At 42.3% G+C, this 25,856-nt stretch overlaps 2 protein-coding genes across 3 annotated transcripts in view; one reads left to right on the top strand and one right to left on the bottom strand.

The window, feature by feature from the left end:
- LOC133449533 (E3 ubiquitin-protein ligase RNF123) overlaps positions 1-25,856 on the bottom strand; it is a 113,988-nt gene that overhangs the window by 16,543 nt on the left and 71,589 nt on the right. Inside the window, exon 37 of the mRNA XM_061728697.1 lies at positions 5,481-5,710. Within this exon, the coding sequence (XP_061584681.1) occupies positions 5,481-5,710 (230 nt within the window). The remainder of the gene's footprint in view (positions 1-5,480; positions 5,711-25,856) is intronic.
- On the top strand, positions 13,883-25,031 carry amigo3 (adhesion molecule with Ig-like domain 3). 2 transcript variants are annotated; one of them, XM_061728696.1, is made up of 2 exons: positions 13,883-16,029; positions 24,593-25,031. In XM_061728696.1, exons 1-2 carry the CDS (start codon positions 14,671-14,673, stop codon positions 24,596-24,598), a joined length of 1,365 nt encoding a protein of 454 aa, XP_061584680.1. In that variant the 5' UTR covers positions 13,883-14,670; the 3' UTR covers positions 24,599-25,031. The 2 variants fall into 2 exon arrangements, with proteins under 2 accessions (XP_061584680.1, XP_061584679.1); XM_061728695.1 differs by having other exon boundaries at positions 24,451-25,031.

Raw genomic sequence — 25,856 nt, 5'->3', positions numbered from 1 at the left:
TAGGGCTGTTCCTCCAAACAAAAGCCTGACAGATGGAAGAAATCAGGTTTGGTTTTGCTTCATGTTGTAGCTTAGGGACTTCTTTCAAGGGCATACCAATAATCCACCGACTGGACTGACATTTGAAAGACTACATTTATATTCCACATAAGCAAGTTTCTGTAAGTGGGTTAGTTTTATCAGACCTTTATCATTGGCACTTCTCTCTTACCAAGAACCAAGCTAGGTCCATTCATTTGGGTAGGTACTTCATTGCACCCCAGAACAACAGTAAGACAGCAAAAACATTGGCTTCTTCGTTGAGTAACCAAAGGGATAACTAGCACCACAGATTGTCACTTAAAAAACAAAGTCTTTAAATGTGCATACATTCATTGCTTGATATAATTTAACCTGATGAAGTACACAAATATTCACCAAACGTAAATTTGTCATTAACGCAAAATCTAGCTATGGAGACCGAAGGCATTTTTTTTGTTCCAGTCTGCACCTTAATTTCTCCTGTAAAGTTGGACATTTTAACATGGAGTTGAGGAGACTCACTTTTGGAGCCATCCTTAGTGGTTCTTAGAGGAACTGCACTTTGGTGTACTTCTGGTTTTGCTTCAAAAGGGAAAAACAGAGGATGCCCCTTAGATAAACTCTGAAAATCGAAAACCACTGCATGGTTTTCGATATGTCTTTCCATTTACTTCACCAGTAACCCTCCCTCTCCTCCTCCCTCAACCAATACGTCTGATCCTGTTTCCATGGGGAGGAGTGTTTACCGCCCAGCTGGTTATGTAATATGGGCTCGTTTGACTGATGCCACACATTGGTGGGGAGTAAGATCTCTACTTGGATGAACGGATGGGCAGTGCAGATGGATAAAAGCAGACTTTTAGCAGGGCTACACTGAAAGCATCTGCAGCGGGAAACGTGATAAAAGAAAGGAGACAATTATGGACAGAAAAAGTTTACCAGAAACCAGTGCTTAACCCTCTAGGTTTCTGCTGTTTCTTTGATACAGGCAGGGGAGAAATTAATGGTTTATCGAGCACAGCAAAATAAGCATATGGTCCTTACAAATTTGTAAAAAGAGGTAGGGTAAATACAACTAAAGAGGCAGTTTCATAAGCTGAGGGTGAGCATGCCAAACAATCATGACCCCCAACCCCTGTGGTCCCTCGTGCAGGTGATAACCCCACAGGAATTCCACAGACTTAAATAACAACAGTCCAAAGTCCAAATTGTACATTCTGGCAAAGATATTTGAATCCCTTGTATGAAAACAATTGAAAGATAGAATATATAATTTTAAGTCAGGACTTCCCCAGAAATCCATTCTGGGGCTTCCTATTTATTTTAAATTTTGATAAGTTACACAACCATGAAATCCGTAAAAAACTGTGTGAAACCTAAATATCTCAAGAAAAATCTGTAATGGAAATGTATCAAATCCTCAGTTAGTCTGAGCACCTGTAAAATGACACATTTAATGTCTGAACATGTGTGAGGCGTAAGTACTTATCTGCTTTGGATGTGTCCTGGATATTTTATTACCAAGGCCACAACCCTCCAGATGAGGTGTGACTCTAGCTCTGACAGAAAATGAGGTTTCAGTTTATTGAAGCACTGAAACAACTCGATTTACCCTCTGAGCGCTCAGACAGACACTCAGAGATCATCCTCATTACATTCAATTCCTGAAAGTGAAATTGAAAACATGAAAGTGTTATTATTGCAGAACAGCAGCGGGGCATTAATGAGCTGCTCGAGTGGCTTGCAGCGATAACGGAGGGCTTTGTAGAACGGGTGCAGTCCAAGTGTGAGTAATCCAACAACCCAGCAAAATATGAAGGAGTGTGAGCTCTTTACGGTGCTTTAATTCATAAAGTGTTTCCATCAGCTGGTCCCAAGAGAATAAACCAGTATGTGGCAAGATTTCCTTTAGGATTTTCTTTTAAACGGAGGAATATTGTTCGAGGGGTTGGGTGGTACTATGGGGCAGATTAGATCAACTACTCAACACAATATCTAGGGTTAGGGTGTGTCCGTCCAACTATAAGAAGTTTGCTTTAATTTGATATCAGCCAAGCTAATATACCGTCAATGCCAAAATTATTACTCCCTTTATGGAATGATGCAAAACTTCTATTGAAATATAGTAACTTTAGACCCACAAGAACAAAAACAAATCTCCATTAAGTTATATTATGATATTAAATACTGATGTGTTTAATTTTGGCCAATTTAACGCATCTTCTGGCAATTAATAATCAATAGTGTCACTTCTGTGATTACCATCTGACAACTGTCTCTTATTCTAGCTTCTGGCTAAGTTGTCTCATGTCTATGGAGGGATCTTGGTTCATCTTTCCTTGGATAATAGTTGTAGCTGGTTTCTGAGCATGGACATCAACCTTGAGCCTCCTCCACAGATTTTCAACAGGACTCAGGCTCAGATAGCCACTCTGGGATCCTTATTCTGGTTCCCTTCATAATCCTCTTCTTTCATGATCCTATGACCTGAACATTCTTCCCACTGCCTGTAGCAGCAGAATATCCACATATCATGATGCTCCCACCACCCCGTCTCACTTTCAAAACTATGTTTAGTGGGTTAAAGGGCTCTGCCTTCCTTCACAAAACAAAATCTGCATCTATGGCCAAACAGCTCCAGTTTGGGCTCATTAGATCAAATGGGAGCTTTCAAAAGTGCAGCAGTCAAAGTGTTGCCGAGAACAAATCTCTCAGACCTGTAACTAGGGGTGCACATAGTTGGTCGTCGAGGGCCGGTGCCCCGTACATCTTTTAGATGTTTTCCTGTTTCCGGTTGTAATTAAGGGTCATCATCAGCATGTCATCAAGGTCTGGAAAAGTCTGTTAATAACACAGCCATGTTTAACAAGGTGTGTTGAAGCAGGAAAACATCTAAAACATGCAGGACACTGACCCTCGAGGTGCACCCCTGCCTTTAACACTACTGCAAGACAGAAACTAATTCTCCACATGATGCCATGCAGGGTGGTCATGGAAACTACTTGTGTTCTCATGGCAACGAGCAAGTTGCCACACCAGCTGGGCAGTCCCCCCTCCGAAGTGATAGCTCGAAATTCAGTTCAATCAACAGAGGGACAGAGCAACAACAATGCTGCAGGTCACATGACTTGGAAGCGAGACGGCATCACCTCCGAGTGTCCGTGGGAGGCTGGACAAGTGGAGGGAGGTTATCTTTAATCAGAGTTGAGCTGTGGAGAGGAACTACACGTAGTCATGATGAATTCACTGAAAGCAGGTTGGTGATAAATGAGCAGCGAGTCTGAATTTATCACTTCAACTCCACACTCAGTCACACGAATCAAACATTCAGTCTTCTTTGTTTGACCTTTACTTTCCGTTTCTGAGAGAAATCGTCCTGATTCCATACTGGCATGAAAAAAACCAAATACATCTATAGGATTATCAATCGTCTCACCAACGAGTGGCAGCTCAAACTATTTTGTTTGACTCTCAAACCGGCATCTCTGGAAGCTGGTCCTCGCTGAACACAGCTGCGATACTGAAAACATTAACATTATTGGAAGCCATGATCATTAGAAGATCCCAAAACAAGAATGGATCCTTGACTTTGGGGCCTTGATTAACCTGATGTTCCATGATATTTTTATATATCTTGTATGTCAGCGTTTACACAACTGAACAGTTGTAGATTTCTTCAAAAGCTCAGTTTCATTTCTCTAATGGTCGGACACATGAAAAATGATAAGCGCCTTAATTTTAATCTTGATCCAAACACTGTCGTTTAAACAAAAATAAAGGTCTTCTTTCTGCGTGTAATGCTAGTGTCTTAGCATTTCATGTGCTAGGATTTTAGCAGTGAATGAGCTGGTGTTTAAGCTCTAAGCAGTTTTAGCACCTAATGAGAGCGTTTTGACATTTAGCCCAGGAGTATTTTAGAAATTGATATGACCTTACCGAGCATTTAATGCACTTGTACTACAGAACTGAAGGCTGGCGTTTTTGCCTTCAAGTACCACCATTTTAACATTTAACGAGACAGTATTTAGCATAAGACACCAGACATCAAACTACTGTATTTTTAGCAGTACTAGCATTTCTTATTTCTACACAGATCCTGGACTGTCAGCCACTGATATTTCTAACCCTTTCTGCCGTGAATGAACATCACAATGAGCAACACTTGAAGACCTTCAGTTCATGTGTGATGTCACGTCCCCAAGCTCGATAGCATCAGAACACTCCTCGCATCAAACATGGAAACACCACTGAACTTCTCCCATAAGCAACAGCTTCTCTGTTCACTGATATGCACTCACCGTGTGCACGTGACAGGCCCCTCCGCAGCAGAAATCTAATTAAGACCATACCCGGCTCATCTCCAGAGAACACACTCTCCCTCAGACAGGACAGACTGACCTGAAACCGTGTCTGTCCTCTGCCTCTGTCTGCCTGATCAAATCCAACCTCATCCACCCACCTGGTGTGCAACAAGGTTACCAGACGTTTCAACCGGGACGTCACCTAAAGTCGGAATTCCAACTTCCAAAATCCAAAAGTCAGAAAAACCTCACCGGGGAGCAGCATATGCTACTAGCATTATTAAAGTAAACACTGCTTATTTTAATGTTATAACAGTTTAACCAATCGCGCTTTTCCACTAGTACCTACTCGGCTCGACTCAACTCGGCGAGTTTCTTTTCCATAACAATTCAGCACCTGGAGCAGAAGTAGGAGGTTGGAGTGAAGCTGCTCTGACGTATTGGATTGTGTGATCTAAACGAAGAAGATAACAACACTAAAGATGTAGAACCTGGAGGAGATGATAGATGTGCTGCTGGATCTGTGGCTTGTGTTCAATATCAAGTTAAAAAATGCGAGTGAGAGAAACTTCAAGCGGCTATCTTTTTTTTTTTGTTAGTTTGTCTCTGCGCTGCTGAAAAGTCAGCTGGAGCCGTGAGCAGCTATGAAGAGACAGAGCTCCTGGTAGATCTGGTCGTTCCTTATCTCCCGTCTAGATCCCTTTTTAATTCTCTCCTCAGCACCAGGTTTATGAACAACAAAGAGTTGGATCATGAAACAGAATTTTGTGCTGCCGTTGCCTGTTGAATAAAATGAACAAGAATCCGTCAGTCTCTCTTTCACTGATTTCCACATCCTGACTCAGACGTCTGACTCCAACCCCCCGACCAATCGGTGGCCTGTAGTGTGATGATGTCAGATTCAGCCGCTTAGAACCTCGGCAGAGTAGTTACAGAAAAAGTATCTACTCGGCACTCCTCCACCTTAGTGGAAAGGCGCAAATCCGAGGCGAGTCGGGCTGAGTAGGTACTAGTGGAAAAGCCCCATAACTGAGTCCCACATGAACCACAATGCACCTTCAGCTGTCTGATGAGTTTTTGAAGATTCAGTTTTGTAACTCGGACCGACCTTTCTCCAACTGTCCACCAACCTCAAGCAGGTGTGAAGGTTAAACTCACATGCATGCAGGGAGAAGTGTCTGCGCTCTGAGGCCCCTGGGCCCCCGGCGGCTGCAGGGGCCACGGTGGACGCCAAGGACCCCACGGCTGGACGGGCGGCAGCGGCAGCAGCAGCAGCAGCGGCAGCAACAGCTGGGACGGAGGAGTCCCCCGCCTCCCCTAGCAGGTGCTGGATGGAGTGAAGCTGGAAGCACGGATCAGAGAGGAGGACGGAGGCGGCCCGGGACATCCTGGGAAGATACAAGGAATGCTTCAGTATAGAAGAAGAAAACAATGCAACCCTGTAAACCGCTGTGAGGAGAACAGAAACCAGAGAGATGGTAAACAGAGATGTGTATGGAACACCAGTTTGGACCATGTTTGTTTCCACATCCAGACTGTAAGGATGCGCAGAACCTCTGCAGCCACTTTGGGGAAAAGTTACATTCAAGGCACAAATAAGGACTTCAATAATGACTCAGATCTGCACCGTCTGGGTTGATAGAAAAGGATTTACTAGAGAAATGTGTGTATCAAGTTAGAAATTGAGTTTTTTTTCTTTAAAATTAACAAAAAATTATAAACCCAGAAATTAAATGTTTTGCCTTAAATATTTGCATGTTTGTTGCCAGCTGTCTCTTTTTTTACTTAGGGTTAGGGAGTGAATTTTTGCAAATTTGTGAAGTTCATGAAGTTTTTTTTCTTGAAAATTGGGTGAATTTTCGAATGTTCAAATTCATGGAATATAATCTTGCATGATCACAGGGCCCCCTGATGTCGTTGCTTTTGATATTTTAACAGTCTTTAGGTTCTGAACTCATTCAAAATTGTAACATTTAATTGCTCGGGGGTCGTGTTCTGGGTCTCTGAAAGCACCTAGAGAAAACTTCTGTTGTAATACTAATAAAAAGAGGAAGAAAAAAAAATCTCATATCTAATTTAGCCACCAATTCAGGGTACCACGGACTCTACTTAGAGATAAATTCTTGTTATTGATCCAAATCACATTCTTAATGGATTCCCTCCACCTCTCACCAGACCTGAAACCTCTGTGTTCTCCGTGGACCGGCTGGCATGACTCAGCAGCAGAGCTCCACATCACGGCGCTGTATAATCGTTCATCACAGAGCTCAGTCTGAGCCTGTATTGATCAGGTTTAAATCACAGCTCTGCTACAGATCACAGCTGCTGCTGGACTCCCAGATCGCAGGTCATCTGCTGTTCAGAGACAGAGGCGTCCCAGAGCAGCTGGCCAAAGGCTGCAGACAAAAGGATGCCAATCAGCTGAGCTGGCACTGGGAGGCTGCACAGCAGCTGCCAGGTGTCAGCCAGCTGCTGGTGCTGCCCATCAGCCAACGGTCAAGCAGTCAGCGCCCCCCACGCCTGCACCTTCCAGCCCAGCCCAGAGCCGGGCACAGTGTTCTGTTAACAGCAAAACAAGTCATATTAAACTTTTAAGGGGACCTATTATGAAAAACACGTTTTTTCTTACTTTAACATATATAAAGTGGTCTCCCCTCAGCCTGCCAACTCAGAAAAGGAGGAAAGCAACTAAATTCTGCAGTGTCTGTACAGCCGCCCGGATGAGCCGTCCAGTGTGATGTGGATCTACGAGCCGTTCAGATTCTGCTCCCGTCGTTACGTAACGATGGGAGCGATTTACAGAGGTTGGCCTCCGATGCGTGAAACCACGGCCACAACTAACTCTGGCCGGAACAACAACTCTGCCGGCGGGGGCTTCCGCCATTTTTTCGTAGCGGTGTATCGTGATGGCATCTGTTCGAGCTAGACATGCAAATTGCTCTGTTGTTGGTTGTAAAAACCAACACAAATGTCTGTATTCTGTCTTTGTGCCCTCCCCTGCTATGCGTAATTCAGGCAGCCAATCAGCACAGTGCCTCATTATCATAGCCCCGCCCACTCAGAATCCCGCATAGATAATGAGGTTAGAGAATAGGATGATACAGACATGGCTCAGAAGCTGAATTTCTCATTTATTTAGCAAAAAAAAAATCAAAAGCTTGTTTTTAAGACATTCAAGGCCTGTTTAAAATAGGTATTAGATGCCACAATAGGTCCCCTTTAAATAAGACTGACTGCAAATGTTAGGTATTTATTTACACCAGAGTTCAGGTTCACCAAAACTTCTCAGTGCTAAAAAGCTAAAGTGATGACAGCTTGTCGTTATCATCAGTGTTCTCATCCATGCGTTTATCTTCAGTTGATCCAAAATGCTGCTTCCCCGGTTCTCACCAGAACTAAAAGTGGACCACATCACTCCAGTTCTGGCTCCCTGTAGCTCAGAGAATAAACTTTAAAATACTTCTGGTAGTTTATAAATCACTGAATGGTTTAGGACCAAAATATATCAGAGACTTGTTGTTGCCATGTCAACCATCCAGACCTCTCACGTCTCCTGGTTCAGGTCTGCTCTGTGTGCCCAGAACCAGAACCAAACGTGGAGAAGCAGCATTCAGCTTCTATGCTCCATAGATCCGGAACAAACTTCCAGAAAACTGCAGGAATGCTGAAACCCTCAGTTCCTTTAAATCAAGCTTAAAACTCATTAGTTTACAGCTGCCTTTGACTGATTTATTTAAACCATCTGAATTTAAATGTAAACAATGTAAAACATTTTTTACTTAGTTTTTTTTTTATATATATTTATATATTGCCTTTGTGTATTCTGCAGCATCAACATTGTGGTCAACGGAGTTTGACTCTCTTTTGGAGTCAGCACCTAGTGGTCTTTCCACAGATTGCAACTGTTGCCATTTCCTCGCCCACCGTCACACCCTCCCAGTATGTGGAGTCTGGTAATGCATTACATCTTTCCATTTCTATGACACATGTGATTGGTATGCTGCATGTGTCCTAGCTTTTCTGCATCGATCTTTGACGATGGGGGTCTCCACCTCTGATCTCCAAACCAGCCTGCTACCTTTTGTCTGAGCACTCACGCGCCACTCTGCTTCTGATTATCAGGGATTATACAGGCGCTGCTGCCTCCCTCTGAGTGCTAATCAGTAAACATACTTCCTATTAATATTTATCTGCACCACAGGACCCCCCTCCCCCCCAAGTTGATCCCTCCCTTTTGGCATTGAGCGAGTCTGAAAGCCTTCTGTGACTCTGTTAAATTAGAGAAAGGAGTCTGACAGGAAGTGATGGATCCAAACATTTCTTCATTACTCGTGTCTGAAACTGATTTATGAATCATGGAAACATTCAAGTCCCAACTCTGTCAAGTCTGTCAGCCTTAACAATCACCATGGTTACAGTCTCACATCATGTTTTGACATCCAGGAGAGACGGTAAAAACTTCTAGCACGAGTAATGTTGTCTAAGATCCAGTAAATCTCTCTTTCCAGTTATTATAGTACCGTAAATGAAAACTAAGACTAAAACTGAAACTAACCAACTAATAATCCACTTAACTGACATGAAAATAAAAACTAAAATGTGTATAAAACTAAAATTAAACATTAAAAAAAAAAAAATTATCTAAAATTATAAATGTAAAAATAACTGAAATTAAATAAAATTGCAGGTAAAATGTAACGGTTTTCATTTTCATTTTGCACCTTGTTTTTTTATTTTGGCACTTCATTTTTCTAATTTTCCTAATTACTAATTTTATTTTTATAATTCTAATTACTCCAAGGATCCTTGCACTGCATAGCTTTGTTAGTGGGATTGTTTCACCCTAGATGATTTTCACAAATATCTGTAAATCAATACCTTAAAAAACTGAATCTAAGACTAAAACAAAAATAAAACCGATTTTAAAAACTGAAACTACTGATACGCTTGTGTAACTAAAGCTAAACTAGAATAATCAAAAAACTGAAAAGCAAATAAAAACTATTCAAACCATTATAACTAGTTCAAACACACCTGGTCAAAGTCTTAAAACATCAAATCCACCAGACACTTGAATCCCTAAAACGAAGCTAGCAGCCTCGGCCATCTTTACTGGTGATTATATTTCTCTGTGCAACTGATTGCAACTCTTAAAAAGAAATCAGCAGGTCAGACCTTCAGGTAAATCTGCATAGATTTGTGTTCCCTCTGGAGTGTAATGAACCTAAGTATCCTTGAGATGAAACAAATCTCAAACAGAGAAGCTGGGAGCCTCAAGTGGTGATTATCAGCTCAGAGGGACCACAGAAGAAAGATAATCTCATTTAAAGATAGTGTTGTTTACTGAATGTGTAAGATGCCATTTGAGTCTATTTGTTTCCACAAACTATAAGGAAGTAGTAGACCGTCTGCAGCGGAGCTGCTGTTCACCTCCATGTCCTCACAAACATCTGGAAATACGAGGATGTTGCTGGATGTGTGCTGGGAGAACTCACACTCCGAGCTTCTGTGTCTTTGCTCTGGTTTTATTTACCAAAGAACCCTGCAGCTTCACCCACGGGAGGGTGTGTATGTGTGTGTTTGATCGTAATCCTCTGTGCCATCAGATCAGCATGAAACACACGCACACACAATCTTGTCCCGCTCTCCTCATGAGGACGACATATCTGAGCCACTCAGCATCACTGCACCACTTCAGCAGAGCCGGCGTCTCACGCTGACCCTCACAACTCAAGATGAGTCCCCATTACTGACCTGATATGTGCAAATGGAACACAAGCTAAGATTAACTGCGATCTAAAGTAAGCTTAACTGAAATAAGAAGAGATAAGGAATGTTAAACTAGGTTTACAATAAATTACGCCACAATAAACTAAGCTTTGCTAAATGAAAAAAGCCAACTAAGATGTGATAAACAAGTATAAGCTAAGCCAAACTTAAAAAAAAAAAAAAACATAAGCAAAAACTAGGCTGTGACAAACTTAGCTAAGCAGAAGTAAGAAAAGCAAACCAACGATAAACAAAAGTAAAATTAAATAAGATAAAATAAATTAAGCTACACTTACACACAAAACACCACTCACGACAACTGCTGCATGCTACAAACACTCAGCCTTACATCAGTTTAAAGCTACTCTATGTAGCAATAGTATTTCTGACCAAATGAGGGCAGCGTGTCACCAGAATGTTTATGCAACAGCCTCTGGTGTAACACCGTATCCTAACTGCATGCGAGCGTCCGATTATCTCGTCGCACTGCGTGACATCGAACGCTCTCCGTCCACACTGAAACCATTAATATGCATTTCTGTTACGTCACGTACCTATCAGCACTCGACAACATCAGACTGGATGACTTGTTATCTTCCTACGTTTGTACTTTCTAAACAGAAAACATGCTTGATATTGTGATATTTAGATGTTTCTTTACCGGAAATTACATACAATGTAGCCAACAGCAAGTCGGTTACTAGCGATGTCAGAAGCGCTACACTGTAACCGTGGACATCTGTGTATGTAACTAGGGGTGTGGCTAGAGTAGGCTCGCCGTCCACCAATCAAATGCTAAACTTCACCCAAAAAGACGATTTACAGTAGACTTTGTCTTTCTTTTCAAACAGGACCCTCTTACAGATGGCAGGAGTTGAGGAAAAGGAAAGTGGCTGCTATTTTACTCCTCCTCCTATTTTACCAGAAACTTCCAGCTCCCTCCCTCCCAACTTCCCTGGCGATCTCCTTCCAACCAGCTGCCAGTTTATTGAGGTTTTTGTAGTGAAATGAGGAGGTATCATAGAGATAACTTCTCATTTCAACTAACTGGATCAGCCGTTCCTCATCATGACTGTTTCCTACAGCGCTTTCAACCGGCTTTCAACGCGAGCGACAGGAAGAAAATAGAAGCAGGGTGTCCGACAAATGTTCAGCTCAAAACGGCCAGTTAGGACAGTCCAATAGAAAATAAAGCAATGGAATTAATTTTGACGCTGACGCTCGCTCGCAGCGTATGCAGTTAGGACACGGTGTAAGAAAAGTGCACCTCTAAGAGGTATTACAACCCATGCCTGACCATCCCCACTCATTACTGCAGTATTCAGCTCTCGGTGCAGATCTTATCAGTGAACAGAAATGCTGGAAAAGTCCAGGAGTACCTTCATAAACATGAAAACGCATAAGTATGTGTTAGATTATTTAAAGGTCACAGAAAGGTTGAGAGAATAGTTAAGAAAATGTGGAACATGAAAACATGAAAATGACAAGTAGAAATTATTCAGAGGATTACACTGACACAACGCTGCTGTTGAAGCAGAATTCCTTTCAATTCAGATCTCTTTCAGCTTTATTTATATTGCACTAAAATCACAATAAATGCTGTCTCAAGGCACCTCAACAATAGGGCTTAGTCGGCTTGACGTCATCACTTGGCGGAGCCGCCATGTTGGAAGCTACCTTAGCTGCTCTTCGGACCACTGCGCACTGTGTACAGAAGTTCTCCCTCTTCATCGTTCTTCGGTCCCTGGCTTCCTTGTTTAAGGTATCCCGGTAAATCCCAATTCCTTTGCGGCATTTTAACTTTTTTTTTTTGCGTTCCGTCTGTTCACTTGGTGCTACCACACTGCTACTACACTGCTGTTTGTTTACACTCACGAGGCTGCCAACATGGCCGCCGCGTCCCAGAATGCAACTTGGCGACCAAGTCCTATACACTTCAACTCATCCAAATTAGTCCAGTTAATACAAAGCCAATAAAATTACAATATTAATTCTTGCTTCGCTAAGGAAGACGAAGAAGCAGAAGCTGCTGAAGATGAAGTTCACGAAGAAAGAAAGAAAGAAAAAAATTTTATCAAAAAAAGTAGAACAAATATTTTGAACGAAACAAGATACAGAAGCAGCAGCCGCCAAAGAAGAAGCAGAAGAAGTAGCTGCTGAAGAAGAAGATGAAAAAGAAGAAGAACAACTTCAACGTGTGAGGTGTGAGGCAGCTGGTATTTAGCCCAGGATCAGACTGAAACCTCAGACCTTCACACAAACGCAATACATTCTGTAAGTTGGTCAGATCAGGAACCGCCATCATCAGCTGCTGGATCTGGACAGTCACATGATTCCAGCCTTCCATCCATCAGCCGCCAGCTGACGGAGAGAAAGTATGTCAACTTCCAAGAATGATCTGGTTTTCTGGGCTATGATCTCTATCCATGTTATAATAAACGGACAAATAATACCTGGCGTCACTCATTAAATCTTCTAATCTGTTAGATTGGCACATGAATCACCTCTTTACTAAAAACCTATTTCAGATTAATTTACGCCATGTAGCAGCTGGATTTGACCAAAGGAACTTGTGCAAGTTCATGAATGTAAGAACCACTCAATGACGGGAAGCTCGCTCCAGCAGCTCATTAGCTTAACCCCCTTCACAATCACAATGCAAGAAGGTGTAAAAGGTACATCCTCAACCTAAATGTCTACCTGATAGAGTTATTTCAAGTAAAGAAAATAAATATAGCAAAATAAAAATGTTATACTCTGCTCTGTTGGCGATGTGTGACAGGACCGGCAGGGCCTGAAAAGAGGTGACTAATGCAGTCAATGCCTCGTCTTCTGCCCAGCAAAGCAACCAGGAGGTGAAGTAAAGAGGTGCCTCGATATGAAAGTGGATGTAAAAAGAGGCAACGCACATCTCCCTAGATTATTGGCCCACAAACTTTGTAAGGACCCTTTCCACAGATTACATTTTTCGTCAGGTTCTTAAATCACTGTTGACATTGCTCCACTGCTCCCTGGGCTAACATAAACGATGTCCATTTTGCCCAAAATACATATTCCAGAACAAGTTGTCTTGGTCCTAAATAAAAGTTTAGACTTCTTACCTTCTAACAATAGACCGAGTGTTTACCTTTGAAATGTTCCTTTAACTGATTTTTCTGCATTTTCTGATTCATCAAAGAATTCCCTCCTCTTTTCCTTTGCCTTTTTTCTTATCTTTTTTATAGCACTGTGAACATTTATGGGTACTTTCAATAAAGACAGAAATGATAATGATTTGTGTATTTTGAACTGAATAACATTGTATTCGTATAGTATTGCAACGAGATGATCACAGGTTCACATGCTTTTTCTTTTACAGCAGCCCTGAACACATAATCTCCATCATGGTTTAGTGATTTAAAAGATTATTTATATGCTGCTTCAAGTATTTTTGCTGTGCTACAGAACTGTGTAACGACTCAGAGAGACTGCACAGACGAAAGCACTTCTGAAAATCAGTCAGCACTTCTGCTGACAGATCAGTTCAACACCAACTTGTTTATTTTACGCTGAATGTGCTGGACATCAGAACTGAGATGGAAAACAACACTCTGCATGTTTGCAGCCAATCACATGCCTGAGATATTAGCTTCACTGAGCTCCTTCTGTGGAAACATACGCCGTCTGAGAGGGTGAGGACGAAGTGTGAGTGGAGCAGGGAAAACAAGCGAGGAGGAGGAAGTCTGGGGGAGGAGGGTGAAGCTGAATAGGAGGAGGAGGAGAAGGAAGAGGAGAGGTGGAGCTGGGAAAGCACCAGAAGCGGCAGACACAGCTCAGAGAAGAGCTGGAAACAGACGGCGGCAGAATTAAGGGTCTTTCTGCTCCGGACGAAGAGTAATTGCGATCTACAGGACGGATTAACAGATAGACGCCCGGGTACGCAGCAAAGTGGATGTTTAATGAGTGGAAACCCTCAGCTACCAAACACAGAAAAAGAAGCAAAGACAGAAACAAGAGTGGGAGCTCTGAGTAACTGCTGTCCCTTCACCGACAGGACGCCCATCCTCAACTCAGGGCGGGGAGCAATTGACGGCTCCATCTCAAAACAAGGAAATAAAGTTTCCAAAATCAGGATCTGACAGACAGAAAGGATACGGCAGCTCCGGGATTGACAGAGAAACAACAGCTGAGAGGATCTCCAACAGTTCTCTCTTCTTTTTCTTCTCCATCTCTGAAAATACCAGGAGTATTCCCCCAATCCCAACCCTGACCAATCACAATTTTAATGCTAACATGTCTTGTTTTTGTCCTCAAGTGGTTCGATGATGGATGCTGAGGTCCCACCGCTGCTGCGCTGACGGTTGTTTGTGAATGCGTCCCGCACACAACTAATGAAATGAGCTCTTGGAGTTAGAGGAGTGTTAAAGGAGACAAGCAAATTAAAGACTTGGAAATGAAAATCAGCCGTTTGAGGAAGTTTATCAGGAATTTAAAAGCATCAAAATGAGATAAATGGGTGAGCCATGATGACTTGAGGAGTAACGAAAAGAGCTTGATCTTCCAAAGTAAGCGGTATACGTTGGAGATCAGAAGCAGCGTCATGGTGGATGTTGGTGGTCTCGCTGGTTTCCTGCGATCATGCTGGTTTGTGATGGTGCTGGTGTTTTTTCTCAGACCAGTCCAGGCTGATACTGGCAACTGCCTCTGTGCCTCAGACATTCTGAGCTGCACAGCGCTGGATCTGGACCGGGTTCCCAGACAACTACCAGTCTACACTGTCATGCTAGACCTGAGCCACAACCACATTGAGCGGCTACAGCTAGGCGACTTTGAGGGACTTGCTCAGCTGGAGACGTTACGTTTAGCACACAATCGAGTGAATGGGATCCTGCCGGGGGCATTCAGGAACTCTTCAGGAAGTCTGCTGCGACACCTGGACCTATCGTCCAACCAGCTCCGGGTCCTGGAGCAGCACTACTTCCAGGAGCTTAGCGGACTGGAGGAGCTGCTGCTTTTCAACAACCAGATCACCCATGTGGAGAGCCAAGCCCTGGCTGGACTAGGAAACCTACGGAAGGCCTACTTCAGCCACAACCGACTCACCGACTTCCCCTTCTTCAGCATCCAGAAGCACAGTCACCCCCACCTGACCATGCTGGACCTGTCCTCCAACCGCCTGCCCAAACTGCCCCTGGAGGACGTCTCTAACCTCCCCCTGTCCATCCAGGAGGGGCTCTTTCTGCACAACAACTCGCTAGTGTGTGAGTGCTCCATGTACATACTGTTCCGATCGTGGGAGCGGCGTGGATTCGCCTCCGTCAGACTCTTCAGACATGAGCATGTGTGTCTGATCTACGGGATCCAGAGAGGCAGCATTCGCTTCTTCCTGTACAGGCGTTACTTTGACAAATGCAACTTAATGGCAGCGGATAACGCGCCCCTGGAGCAGGAAAGCAGCGTCTCAGTAAAAGCTGGAGCAGCTCTGCTGCTCCACTGCATCACATCCCTGAGCGGTCAGGGAACCACCTTCTTCTGGATGGCACCTCACGAGGACTATGTGGTACCGCCAGGGAATAATGTGTCCTTGAAGATGTTTGCCAATGGCAGCCTGGAGATCATGGCGGCACAGGACCAGGACTCCGGGATCTACCGGTGCATGGCTCAAGACCAGCAGCGGAACGAGACTCGAGAGGTCAACGTTACTGTGGTGGTGCACTATGATAGTGATGCCCATGAGAGCTTCAACACGGGTTACACCACCCTGCTGGGCTGTGTGGTCAGCCTCGTACTAGTCCTCATGTACCTCTACCTGACACCCTGCCACTGCCCCCCCTGCCTGAAGGGCCAGTCCCTGGGGACAGCCACCCCTAGTCATGTTCATGAGGCTGGGGCAGAGAGTGTTCACTCCTCCATTCTCACCCCAACACCACCAACAACCACCGAGGGCCCCGGCCGCAAGGTCAGTACCAACAAGCATGTGGTTTTTCTGGAGCCAATCAGAGAGAAGCAGAATGGCAGGCTGAGGGCGGGGTCGGGACACGTGGGGCCAGGTTTACATCTGGGGGCAGAGCAGCAGTCGCAGCAGAAGGCAGGGGAGGTGGACTCCTATGTGTCTGTCTTCTCGGACACACCCATCATGCTGCCATAACAACAGGACTTCACTCTCCTGCACTATCACCACCTCACTGCCCTCCTTCCCTCACCACCCCCACAAACACCTTCACCAGAGTGAGGCTTTTCCACCCAAACAAGTGCAATTTTTTGACCACGTGTTCACCCCACTCCAACAACTCAGCCAGGAACCACTGTGACGGGTCAGCACCCCACTCCCACCGGCTTGACGACCATCCAATTTTAGACCAAAGATAAGAAATGTCTGAGTGATACGAGGTTAATGGTGGAGATCTCCATGAGCATGCACCCTTTAAGCACGGCATGTACCTTTAATAAAAAGGCAGGTTTCAACTAGCAGGGGTCCAGGGATAGTTTTATGGGGCCAAGACCATTGGCATGTTTCCATTACCAGGAACTGTCCCACAATGATACACTTTTGAGACAATAACGGTTTCCATTTGTGCTTGGAAATTCATATTTTAAAGTACCTCGTTGAAAGTTTCAATTAGGAGGCCACATAGATGTCAGAATCACGGATGGCTGCCATTTGCATCAATAAGCTCAGGCATGCAGATAGTATTGTTGGCGTTTCATCAATGGAGGAGTTGCTGGTTGGGCATACTAAATACCATATGCAGTGTTGTAGAGCATAATTGTTGGTCATAGTCAGCGATTAGTATTCCAAACTATGGTTAATGATGGCAATGAACAGTCTGTCATTTGAAAAGTCTTGCAAGGGGTGATTTTTTTTATGACCTTTGAATTTTAACACAGTCAACTGGGATGCAATGTAATTTCAAGTTCCCGTTTTCAGTTTTGGAGGTACATGGAAAACAGTATCTGCCTGCCAACTAACTTTTACACAATACCCACCTACATGTGACGATGTAATGACAGACAATCTTAGCTCAGCTTATCCGACTCCAGTGAACTTGCAACATTAAGCTGGTTAGTTAAGTTAGTTAAGTTAGTTAAAGTTAACTGGCTCTAAAGGCATACAAGAATCCATATCAATTCCAATTTTGAAATTAGAACACAGTCAAGTCAGCTGTGACATCTTTACCCGTTCCAACTTCCAAGTCGAATGAAACAAACAAGTCCTACCCTTGGTCCCTAGGCTGGTGAACCCTACTGGGTCTGAAAATACCAGGAGGACTGATCAGGAAAAGGTTCACCTCCTACATGCAGACCCTACCCCTGGATCCCCACTTACGGAAACCTGTCTGAACATTTACTACTAATGCCTTCATGTCTCTTTCAGAGACGCAGGCTGAAACAATGCTGTTGTAGAGCTTTTTAGATGTCTATTTTTGTTTCCAGTGTGCCAGTTGATTAGAGGCAAACTACTCAGTGAGTGTAGCTCTGTCACATCTGAGACGTTTTTGAGTAGACCAAGAGCTGTTAACAACTAAAATTAGAAAGCATTTCAAAAAGGGTCATCTTTCTCTCCTTCTCCCCTGGAACTGAATTCCTGTCATCATCAGACAGAGCAGAAGTCTAAGAAAAAAGGGACATAAATAAATCAATAAAACTCTAAATATAAGAATAAGTTGTTTATGTCTGAGAAGAATTGTTTGGAGTGGTCAGGAGGAAGATTTTCATCAGCTTTATCAAAGTGTAGCACAGAAAAAGCTCTGCTTTGTGTGAGGAAATGAGAGTAAGACTGAGTGTCCAATCAGGGCTGTTTGTGTTTTATTGTCTACACTGCACTGACCCAACCTCCTCCCCACCCCTCCTGTTTGTCATTTGTCTGTATCTGTGTTAATAAAGCTCCATATCTGCACCGCCACATCTGCCTGGTTTCTGTCTCCGAGGGAGCAGTATTCATCACATTAGTGCACAACGAAAGGGAGTGACTGGGGAAAAGTGTGCATGTAAATGCACAGCCACAATGCTTGCATGTCCAACCTTGACCAGATGAACGAGCCACTGTCCAGCTGCATGTTTGACTCACATGCACTTCTGGTTTCAGAAAAACCAACAGAAAACCACCTCTGAGCTGAAGTCAAATGTTTTAGTTGTGTCCACAGATCCTGTCCGTGTGGCTGTTGCCATGGAAACTACTCTCCTTTGTTTTGGGTACTTCAAGGTTCGGGCAGTAGCACACTAGTTTTAAGAGTTCATTTTTTATCTTACTTTATTTATTAAATTTAATTAAACACATTTCAGATCAGTTGAGTTGTGGCATGAGGTTTAGAAGCTTAATGTGCTATGAGCATGGAAAAATAATGAAGACAGGAATGAAAGAAGGACGCAAAGAAGGAGATCATATCAGATTCACAATTCATTTAAAAATAAATGACTGACGCTACAAATAAATCCAGAAATATAAGTGATATAAATACAGATCTATGCATTTTATGAAAAAAGTTAAATAAAATATTTATTTTAGACTTTTATTTTGTAAGGAAACATTTATTTTAGGCTTTTATTTTGTAATGTCATACATATTCATGTCAGGACTTTTATTTTGTAGAACTTGATTTAATAATTTCCCAGTTATTTTTTGAAGCAACATCTAATTATTTCAGAGGAACTTTATTTCATATTGTCGCATGTATTTGAGAGGTGTTCTATTTTGTATTGCCACTTTTTTGTTTTCTCAAAAGAATTCTATTGTAATGCCACTTTTTCCAGATACTACATATCACATAATACCACTTACATATATTTTGTAACACATTTATTCTTTTCAAAGGATTTTTAATTTGCAATGTAATTATTTTCTTTCTTTCTTTTTTATTTATTATTTATTTTTTGCAGGACCTTTATTTTGTAATGGTACATTTATTCTTTTCAGAGGGCTTTTTTTCTGCAATTTCATATGAATTTTAGGCAACTTTTATTTTGAAATAGTGCATTTTAGTCATTGCTAGAATATCAAGGAGCATCTTTTGTTTTTTCAGGAATTTTATTAATGGCACACTTGGCTCATTTGTGTCCAAAAGACTTATTTTGTAACAAAACTTTTCACTTAATGCCCAGCAGAAATGTTCCATCAGTGAAAAAACTGGAGGGTTTCCAGGAAACCAGCGAGGCATACAAAGGACCATCACACTGAGCCTGTTGAGTATTTCTAATGGTTATGAAGACAAATGAGAGAAGATTGTTAAGGAAAGATTCATATCAGAAGGGTGATTTCCTGCCATTATCAACACCAGCATCCTTCCGCAGTCAAATGTAAGATTCAGAATTTAAACAAAATTACCAGAGGTACACAAGTTTACTGTCAGTGTCGATGCCTCTGCAGCTACAACAGTTCAACCCGGAGAAGGTGGTTGGACGTCATGTAACATGAGGGTTCATGTTTTCAGCCCAAACAGGGACAGGAATAAATGTATTTTAGTTTCTTTAACGTGCATTAAAACAGAAAAGCCTTTCACTTAAAAACAGTAATGAGAGCAAATATGCTGGTAAATAATGTTTTATTGCAAGTCAAATTCATAATTTCCTTCTATCTATCCATCCCTCACTCCATGCTTCCATTTACCTTTCCCAGGTTTAAGTTTTGACAACCAAGCCAATGTTTCAAATGTTAACTCGAACGTTGTGTTGGTGAATCCCACATTTTTCTTACAATATCCAAAATTCTATATTCGAGATTAAGCCCGATCGTCAAATCAAAAAGGTTTGTATTGCTCTAAATCCCGAAATTCTGATGGAAAAGCTTTTAGGTTTGACGTTAATTTATTAACTGAAGTCAACTCCAACGAGAAGCAACAAAACAATCCATTAAGACTGAAAATGACGGAAGACATAAAGAACTTCAATACAAGGTCCAGAGTTCATTTGTCAGTCTTCCCAAGATCAGACCATGAGAAAGATACAAAATAACCTACAATCTACATCACAGAGCCATCTCTGGGCCTAGACCATGGTACTATTTCTTGAAGCAGAAATGACAACGACTGCAATATTTTCTGCATGACTGAGTTCAGACAACTGCTTGAGTTGAAAATGTAGAACCATTGGAGTTAGGAGCTAGTTTTCTCCTTTGGCATCAATGACTTCAACAAGCTCTATGATTGTCCATCACAGACTATTCTGAACCGAGAGATGCCATCTCTGGACAAGGTTAACATGAGGCTTCTTTTTTAGATGGTATAGTTTTAAGTGTACTTTGTACGATCTGAAATACTGATTGGGAACACAAATCAGAGTGTCATCTGTATATTAACTGACATTTGTATTAATTAACCCAAAATGGTGTCTGGTAGGAGAGTACAGAATTAAAGAAGCAGAGGTCCTCATACAGAGCCATGTGGTACTTTTCAGTTACTTTTTCCACTCTGTGATGGTCCACCCCAGATATCCCCTCTGGACAAGGTTAACATTTGGACAGTAATGTTGCATCATTTGTGAATGTAGCTCAGAAGGACTTTCTTTCAGTATCATTGGATCAGAACTGCTCAATATTCAGGAGGAACTCTTGACAATTCCTCTTTCAAGAACTGCTTAATTAGTAGGATGTCTGTGTTGAACAGCTCTCTTGAGGTCTGGGCTGTGACTGGGCCACTCCAAAAGGATTTTGATTGAATTTTCCCTATTCAAGTCCTGACACATCAAAGAAAGCCCAGATCATGATACAGTGTGCTTCACCACTGGGATGACATTTTGATATTAGCAGCCATACAGAGTGCTTTCACTTTGTTTCATCACACCATGAAACATTTACCCATTGGCATTGGGTGCTCTTTTGAACTTTGCTTTCCTCTGTGTTCCATCCGGCCTATTCAGTATCTTTAGGCCTTTCGCTGCTACTATTAAGTTCTTCTTCACATAATTGAGGATTCTGAGTCCTCTTGGACAGTAGCAACAGAACTAAACTGTCTATATTTCTAGATAGTTTGTCTAACTGTGGACAGATTGATGCCTAAACACTCAGATGACTTTGTATGCTTTTCCAGACTAATGCCAGATCAAGAGCATACATCTTCAGAGAGCATCTTTCCATCATCGAATTCTTCTTATGAACACCAAACTTCAAATGTTTGTAAACTCATTCGTCTTTAGGTTCACGTCGATAGTACGATGGGTTTCTTGAAAATGTTCAAACTGGCTGCACTTTCTTCCAGTTTTCACGTAACAAATCCTCTGCATGTCAGCTTAGTAGCCTCTTCAATCTGATGTGGGTCTGTCCCGTCATAAAAACATGTTCAGACATCCAGGGTCTGATATGATCTGAAGCTTTGGGATCATGAGATTCTGAGAGGCTCCACTAAATGTTTAAAGAGAGCCTCTCCAGCTGTGCTTGCTTCAGATAAACAGCCTCAGCATGGAGCAGCTGCGTCCAAAAGGAGACAAATGAGCTCGGAAAAAGCAGCTCGGACAGAAAAGCGTGGCAGAAGGCTTCGAGAACTGTAAACAGTTATTGTTGGCCGAGTTAGCTCAGTGTCCGTAGACAGGGTACAAACACCATGAGGTATTATGAGGCCTGGGAAACAGGACTGCACAACAAGGAGTTTTAACTTGCACGTATAAAGTCAACTCCTTCGTCTGCTCATGAATACACAACTCAACTCCGAAGGAAACATCCTAAGAGAGGCTGAAGAGAATATTTGAGCATGCAAGAGTTTCAGCAGCTCACCACTGAGCCAGAGGAAAGCCCTCCATTAGTCAAATCCAATCTTCCTGCTGCCAGAACATGCTGCATCAAACATTCATGAAAGCAAACTAAATAAGAGTCACATAGAAGAAAGGCAATCTCTGCTCAGCAACCATTCACCGCTCTAAAAGATGTGAAACAGTACAGGAAACAGGAAAAGATTCTTGTTAAATCTTAAAATGCTTTAAGTTTCAGGATGTTTCATCAGCGGTTGTAGTTACCAGTCAGAAACTGGTTCAGCCTCAGCCCACTCACTGAAAACAACATGAAAAAGCCTTTAAGATACATCCAAAAACCTATGTCCTGGCATTATTTGTATGCTTTTATTTTGAGAACATAGTTAACACTACAACATCCACTGAGACCAACGACCAACAAAAATGACACCATCCAAAAATCCCACATTTACAGCAAAATATAAAATAAAAATCAGGCTGACAATGCCATACATTCCTGGTCTAGTAAATCAGCTATTTCAACCTACCAGGGTCATTTAATGCAACATTAATAACACATTCAATAATTAAAACTCACAAAAGCTGCATTAATAAAAAATAAAAAAACAAGCAGTTGGAACAAAAACAGCACTGTGGTCACTGAACATTGAAAAGAAAACCATTCAATGTCCACATACACTTTTTAAAAACTGGTTTCATAACTTATGATAATTCCTGCTCGAGCCTCCAAGACTCAACTCTCATTGTCCAAATATTTCTAAGATATATTAGCCAGGCTGGATTTCTTTTAGCTCATAAGCTGCATTTGTTTTAGTTTGCTACCTCCTTTCAAATAAAATAGTCAGACAACTTCCTGAAATCAGAATAAATGATATCAAAACTACTACAGCTATTTCGGTGGTGCCAGCACCACTTCCACAAACCTCCGTCATTCTTTAACAGTTCCTCCCCCTGTGTTAGTTCTATTCAGCTGGCAGCACACACACATTGCAGCGGCTACTGTTTAAATTGAACAGTTTCCCCAAAGATTTTCCCAAACAATGAACAGGCTCTTCAATAACCTGGGAGTGGTTCATGTTTGATACTTCCAATGTTGTGTGAACAGCTGCTTGTTAAAAAGGTTTGTATACAATTCTTTAAAGTAAAAGGCAGCAGCACAACTAATTCCTCCCAACCTTAAGTATGTGGCACTCAATTCGAGCTGCACAGGATTAAAACACTCAGATAACACCAGCAGTATCATTTTCCTGCTGTATCCCATGTCACAAAAATACGGCCTGGTCGAACGACATTAAAGATCCAGTGGTGTGTCACATAGCTTAACATATAGCGCCCATTTACAGTTGAAAAGTCTGGATTGGTTCACATGGTAAAACAGTGCTCAAGTGCTGAGAACTCAATTTTATTGGCCGGGAAAACTAAACAGCAGAAGTCAGTATACTTGAAGAATGTGTCATTGTTTAGGTATATTATAGTTATATATAAAAAAAAAGGTTTTTAAATTTCAGAAGTTATGCAAATTATGTTTTCTGGGGAGCAGTGTGGGCCTTCACCTCAGGAAAAAATAGCTTTCGACATTTTAAACAATGTTTCTGCACCTGTTCACAAAAAGTGTTGAAATTTTAGGACCCTTGTTGAGCTTCATTAAAAGACCAGGAAATAACCTTTGCTGAGACTACCAAAACTGGTATAAAAAGTGCCGTTTGAAAAGAGAGAAAGAGATTCTCAATTTGATCAAGCTTTTGTTGACGTCAGTTCAGTTTTAGGTGCAAAAGTTTAGGAGGAAACCAAAGGACAGGGTTTTATCATACCTTACAAAAACTTGTTTTTTTTGGCTCTAGTGTCCTTTACTTGAAATCAATTTGAGGGAGAGAGGGGTGGAAGACAACCAGTAAAGAGTATTAACTCAAACACAATTTTAATGCAACATTGAGTGTTAAGCCCACTCTAGCCATTACACAATTTTTTTAATTTTTTTGCATGTGGCAAGACCAAATATAACTACTTTTTCCACTTCTTCTGAAAAGCAGAGTCATTTTTGGCATTCTAAATCATGTTTTTACAACCATTTTTATTACAGAACAGAGTATTACTTTAAAGTAGCAATTTATTACCAGGATGGTTTGCCATACAGGTGGTTTCTGCAGGGACTTTTCAGTGGAGATGTGGCTGTATAGCTTCAAGGATGAATTTTGAGGAGTCGTCGTGACTCTGAAGGGAACAGTTTCTCAGTTTCAAAAGATGAGAAGCTCTTCTCCTCCAAAAGTTATTCAGTCTGAATGTAGAATGCACCCCAGGCCCTCAGAAGGTGGTCATTTTCATACTGACTGTGGTGTTATAGAGGACGTGAAGTATCCTTAACCTCAAGCACCTGGAATAGTCATTATGATCGAAAACTGTTCGGCTGATTATCCATTCATCTATGAACTTCCCTGGATCACTTTAGTCTTCTCAGAAAATGGTGAGTTTTAGATGGATGGTGATGAACACATCAGTGAGAGCTGCAGGATATGATCACTAATCGAAGCTCGCAGCAGGTGAAAGATGATAGAAGTGGAAGGAAACAGCAGAAAAAGTGAGGCATAAATGGAATCAATGATTAAATCAATGTCAATGGCAAGAACTAATGAATCAGTAGCTTTAACAAGAGTCCATGTGATCTTGTCTTCTCTTTTTCCCTCCTGACCCCGCCCCTCCACCTCAGATCTATCCATCAAACTTCTCTGCACTTCCTCCCTACAACTCCCATCCTTCCAACTCCCTCTATCTTTAACCATTTATTTTCCCCCAGCCTACCATCCATACCTCTGCCCCCAACACTCTCTTCTCCTCCCAACCTTCCTCAGAACTGAACGCCTGCTGCCTGTCCCTGCTGCCATGCCAGCCGGCAACCTGAAGAGGATGGCGACCTCGTCCAAAACCCTTCTGTGGTGTCAACCATAGGTTGTTGAAGACTTGGAGCTGTTGGGCCGTCTTGAAGAAACTAACACCTACACCAGTTGATCCAAACATGGGCGAATGGGCAGAGAGAGCAAGCCTGGAGTCTGCTTGGAACACCTTATGGTAACTGAGCTCACCTTAGCACAGTTACCAAAAGGTAGATATTTTAAGCTCACCTTATCCCCTGCTAACCTATAATGAAAGCTAATTAGGGCCCGAGCACTTACAGTGCGAAGGCCCTATTGTATCTGTAGGAATTTTCCTTTTTTTTCCCCCGACGAAATGAGGGCCTTTTTGCCCCCTAAACGTGCCCCAAAAGTCACCAAATTTTGCACCCAAGCCAGGCCTGGCAAAAAATGTGATATTTAATGGTTTGCATTAATGGATGTGGCCTAATGGCTCAACAGCGCCCCCTAGAAAACATTGTGCCTCAAGCCCCACAATACGGTTTGACGTACATGCACGAAAATCGGTACATACCTGTATCATGTCCCAACAAAAGTCTCTTGGCGCCATGGCCGATACCGAACAGGAAGTCTGCCATTTTGAATTAATCGCTGCTTGCAGCTTTAATTGTACTTTACATTTATTTTAACTGAAACTTTTCATTAATCCAGATCCAGCAGGCTCCTTGTATTTGGAGGAGCTAGCTGTCGGAATATAATTAACGCCACACCAAGGCTCCAAGTAATTATTGTTTTGATAGTCAACTAATATGCCAATTATTTTATCATGTATTGTGTCAACGATTATTTCTGTCATGCCCTCCATGTGCCTCACCATGATGTGTGCTGAGAAATGACAGCAGTTTTCTGCAGCTCAGACAGGGAACTCGCCACTCACACATCAACCGTTGAAGATATGCACACTAGACGAGTGAGGTATCCAACCTCAAACACTCCACTGAAAAAACTGCACAACTTTCACTGTTTGCTTGTTTACATGCTTGCTACATCACATTCCCTCATTGCTGTCCGGCGCCAACCATCTAACTTCTAGGTTGATCCCCCAGCAGAACAAAGATTTGTTGCAGTTGCCCGACTGCCCATGGCTGCAAAAGTGGGTGAATTACCACTGACCGCCATGTTAAAGTGTCCAACGTGCTGTCCTGAAAACATATTTACAGCCTGGTTCAAATAACTGTTTAGGGGGTGAATTTATTTGTACCAT

The sequence above is a fragment of the Cololabis saira genome, chromosome 8, assembly GCF_033807715.1.
Source record: "Cololabis saira isolate AMF1-May2022 chromosome 8, fColSai1.1, whole genome shotgun sequence".
Classification (NCBI taxonomy): Eukaryota; Metazoa; Chordata; class Actinopteri; order Beloniformes; family Belonidae; genus Cololabis; species Cololabis saira.
Note: the sequence above shows the minus strand (reverse complement) of the source record. Positions and strands in the feature narration are given on the sequence as shown.

What these genes read in the sequence shown, in the direction of transcription:
- amigo3 (XM_061728695.1), top strand. Translation starts at nt 14,671, where the DNA reads ATGGTGGATGTTGGTGGTCTCGCTGGTTTCCTGCGATCATGCTGGTTT. An exon ending in CCGAGGGCCCCGGCCGCAAG is followed by an intron (nt 16,030 to 24,450) that starts GTCAGTACCAAC and finishes CCTCCACCTCAG; the next exon opens with ATCTATCCATCAAACTTCTC.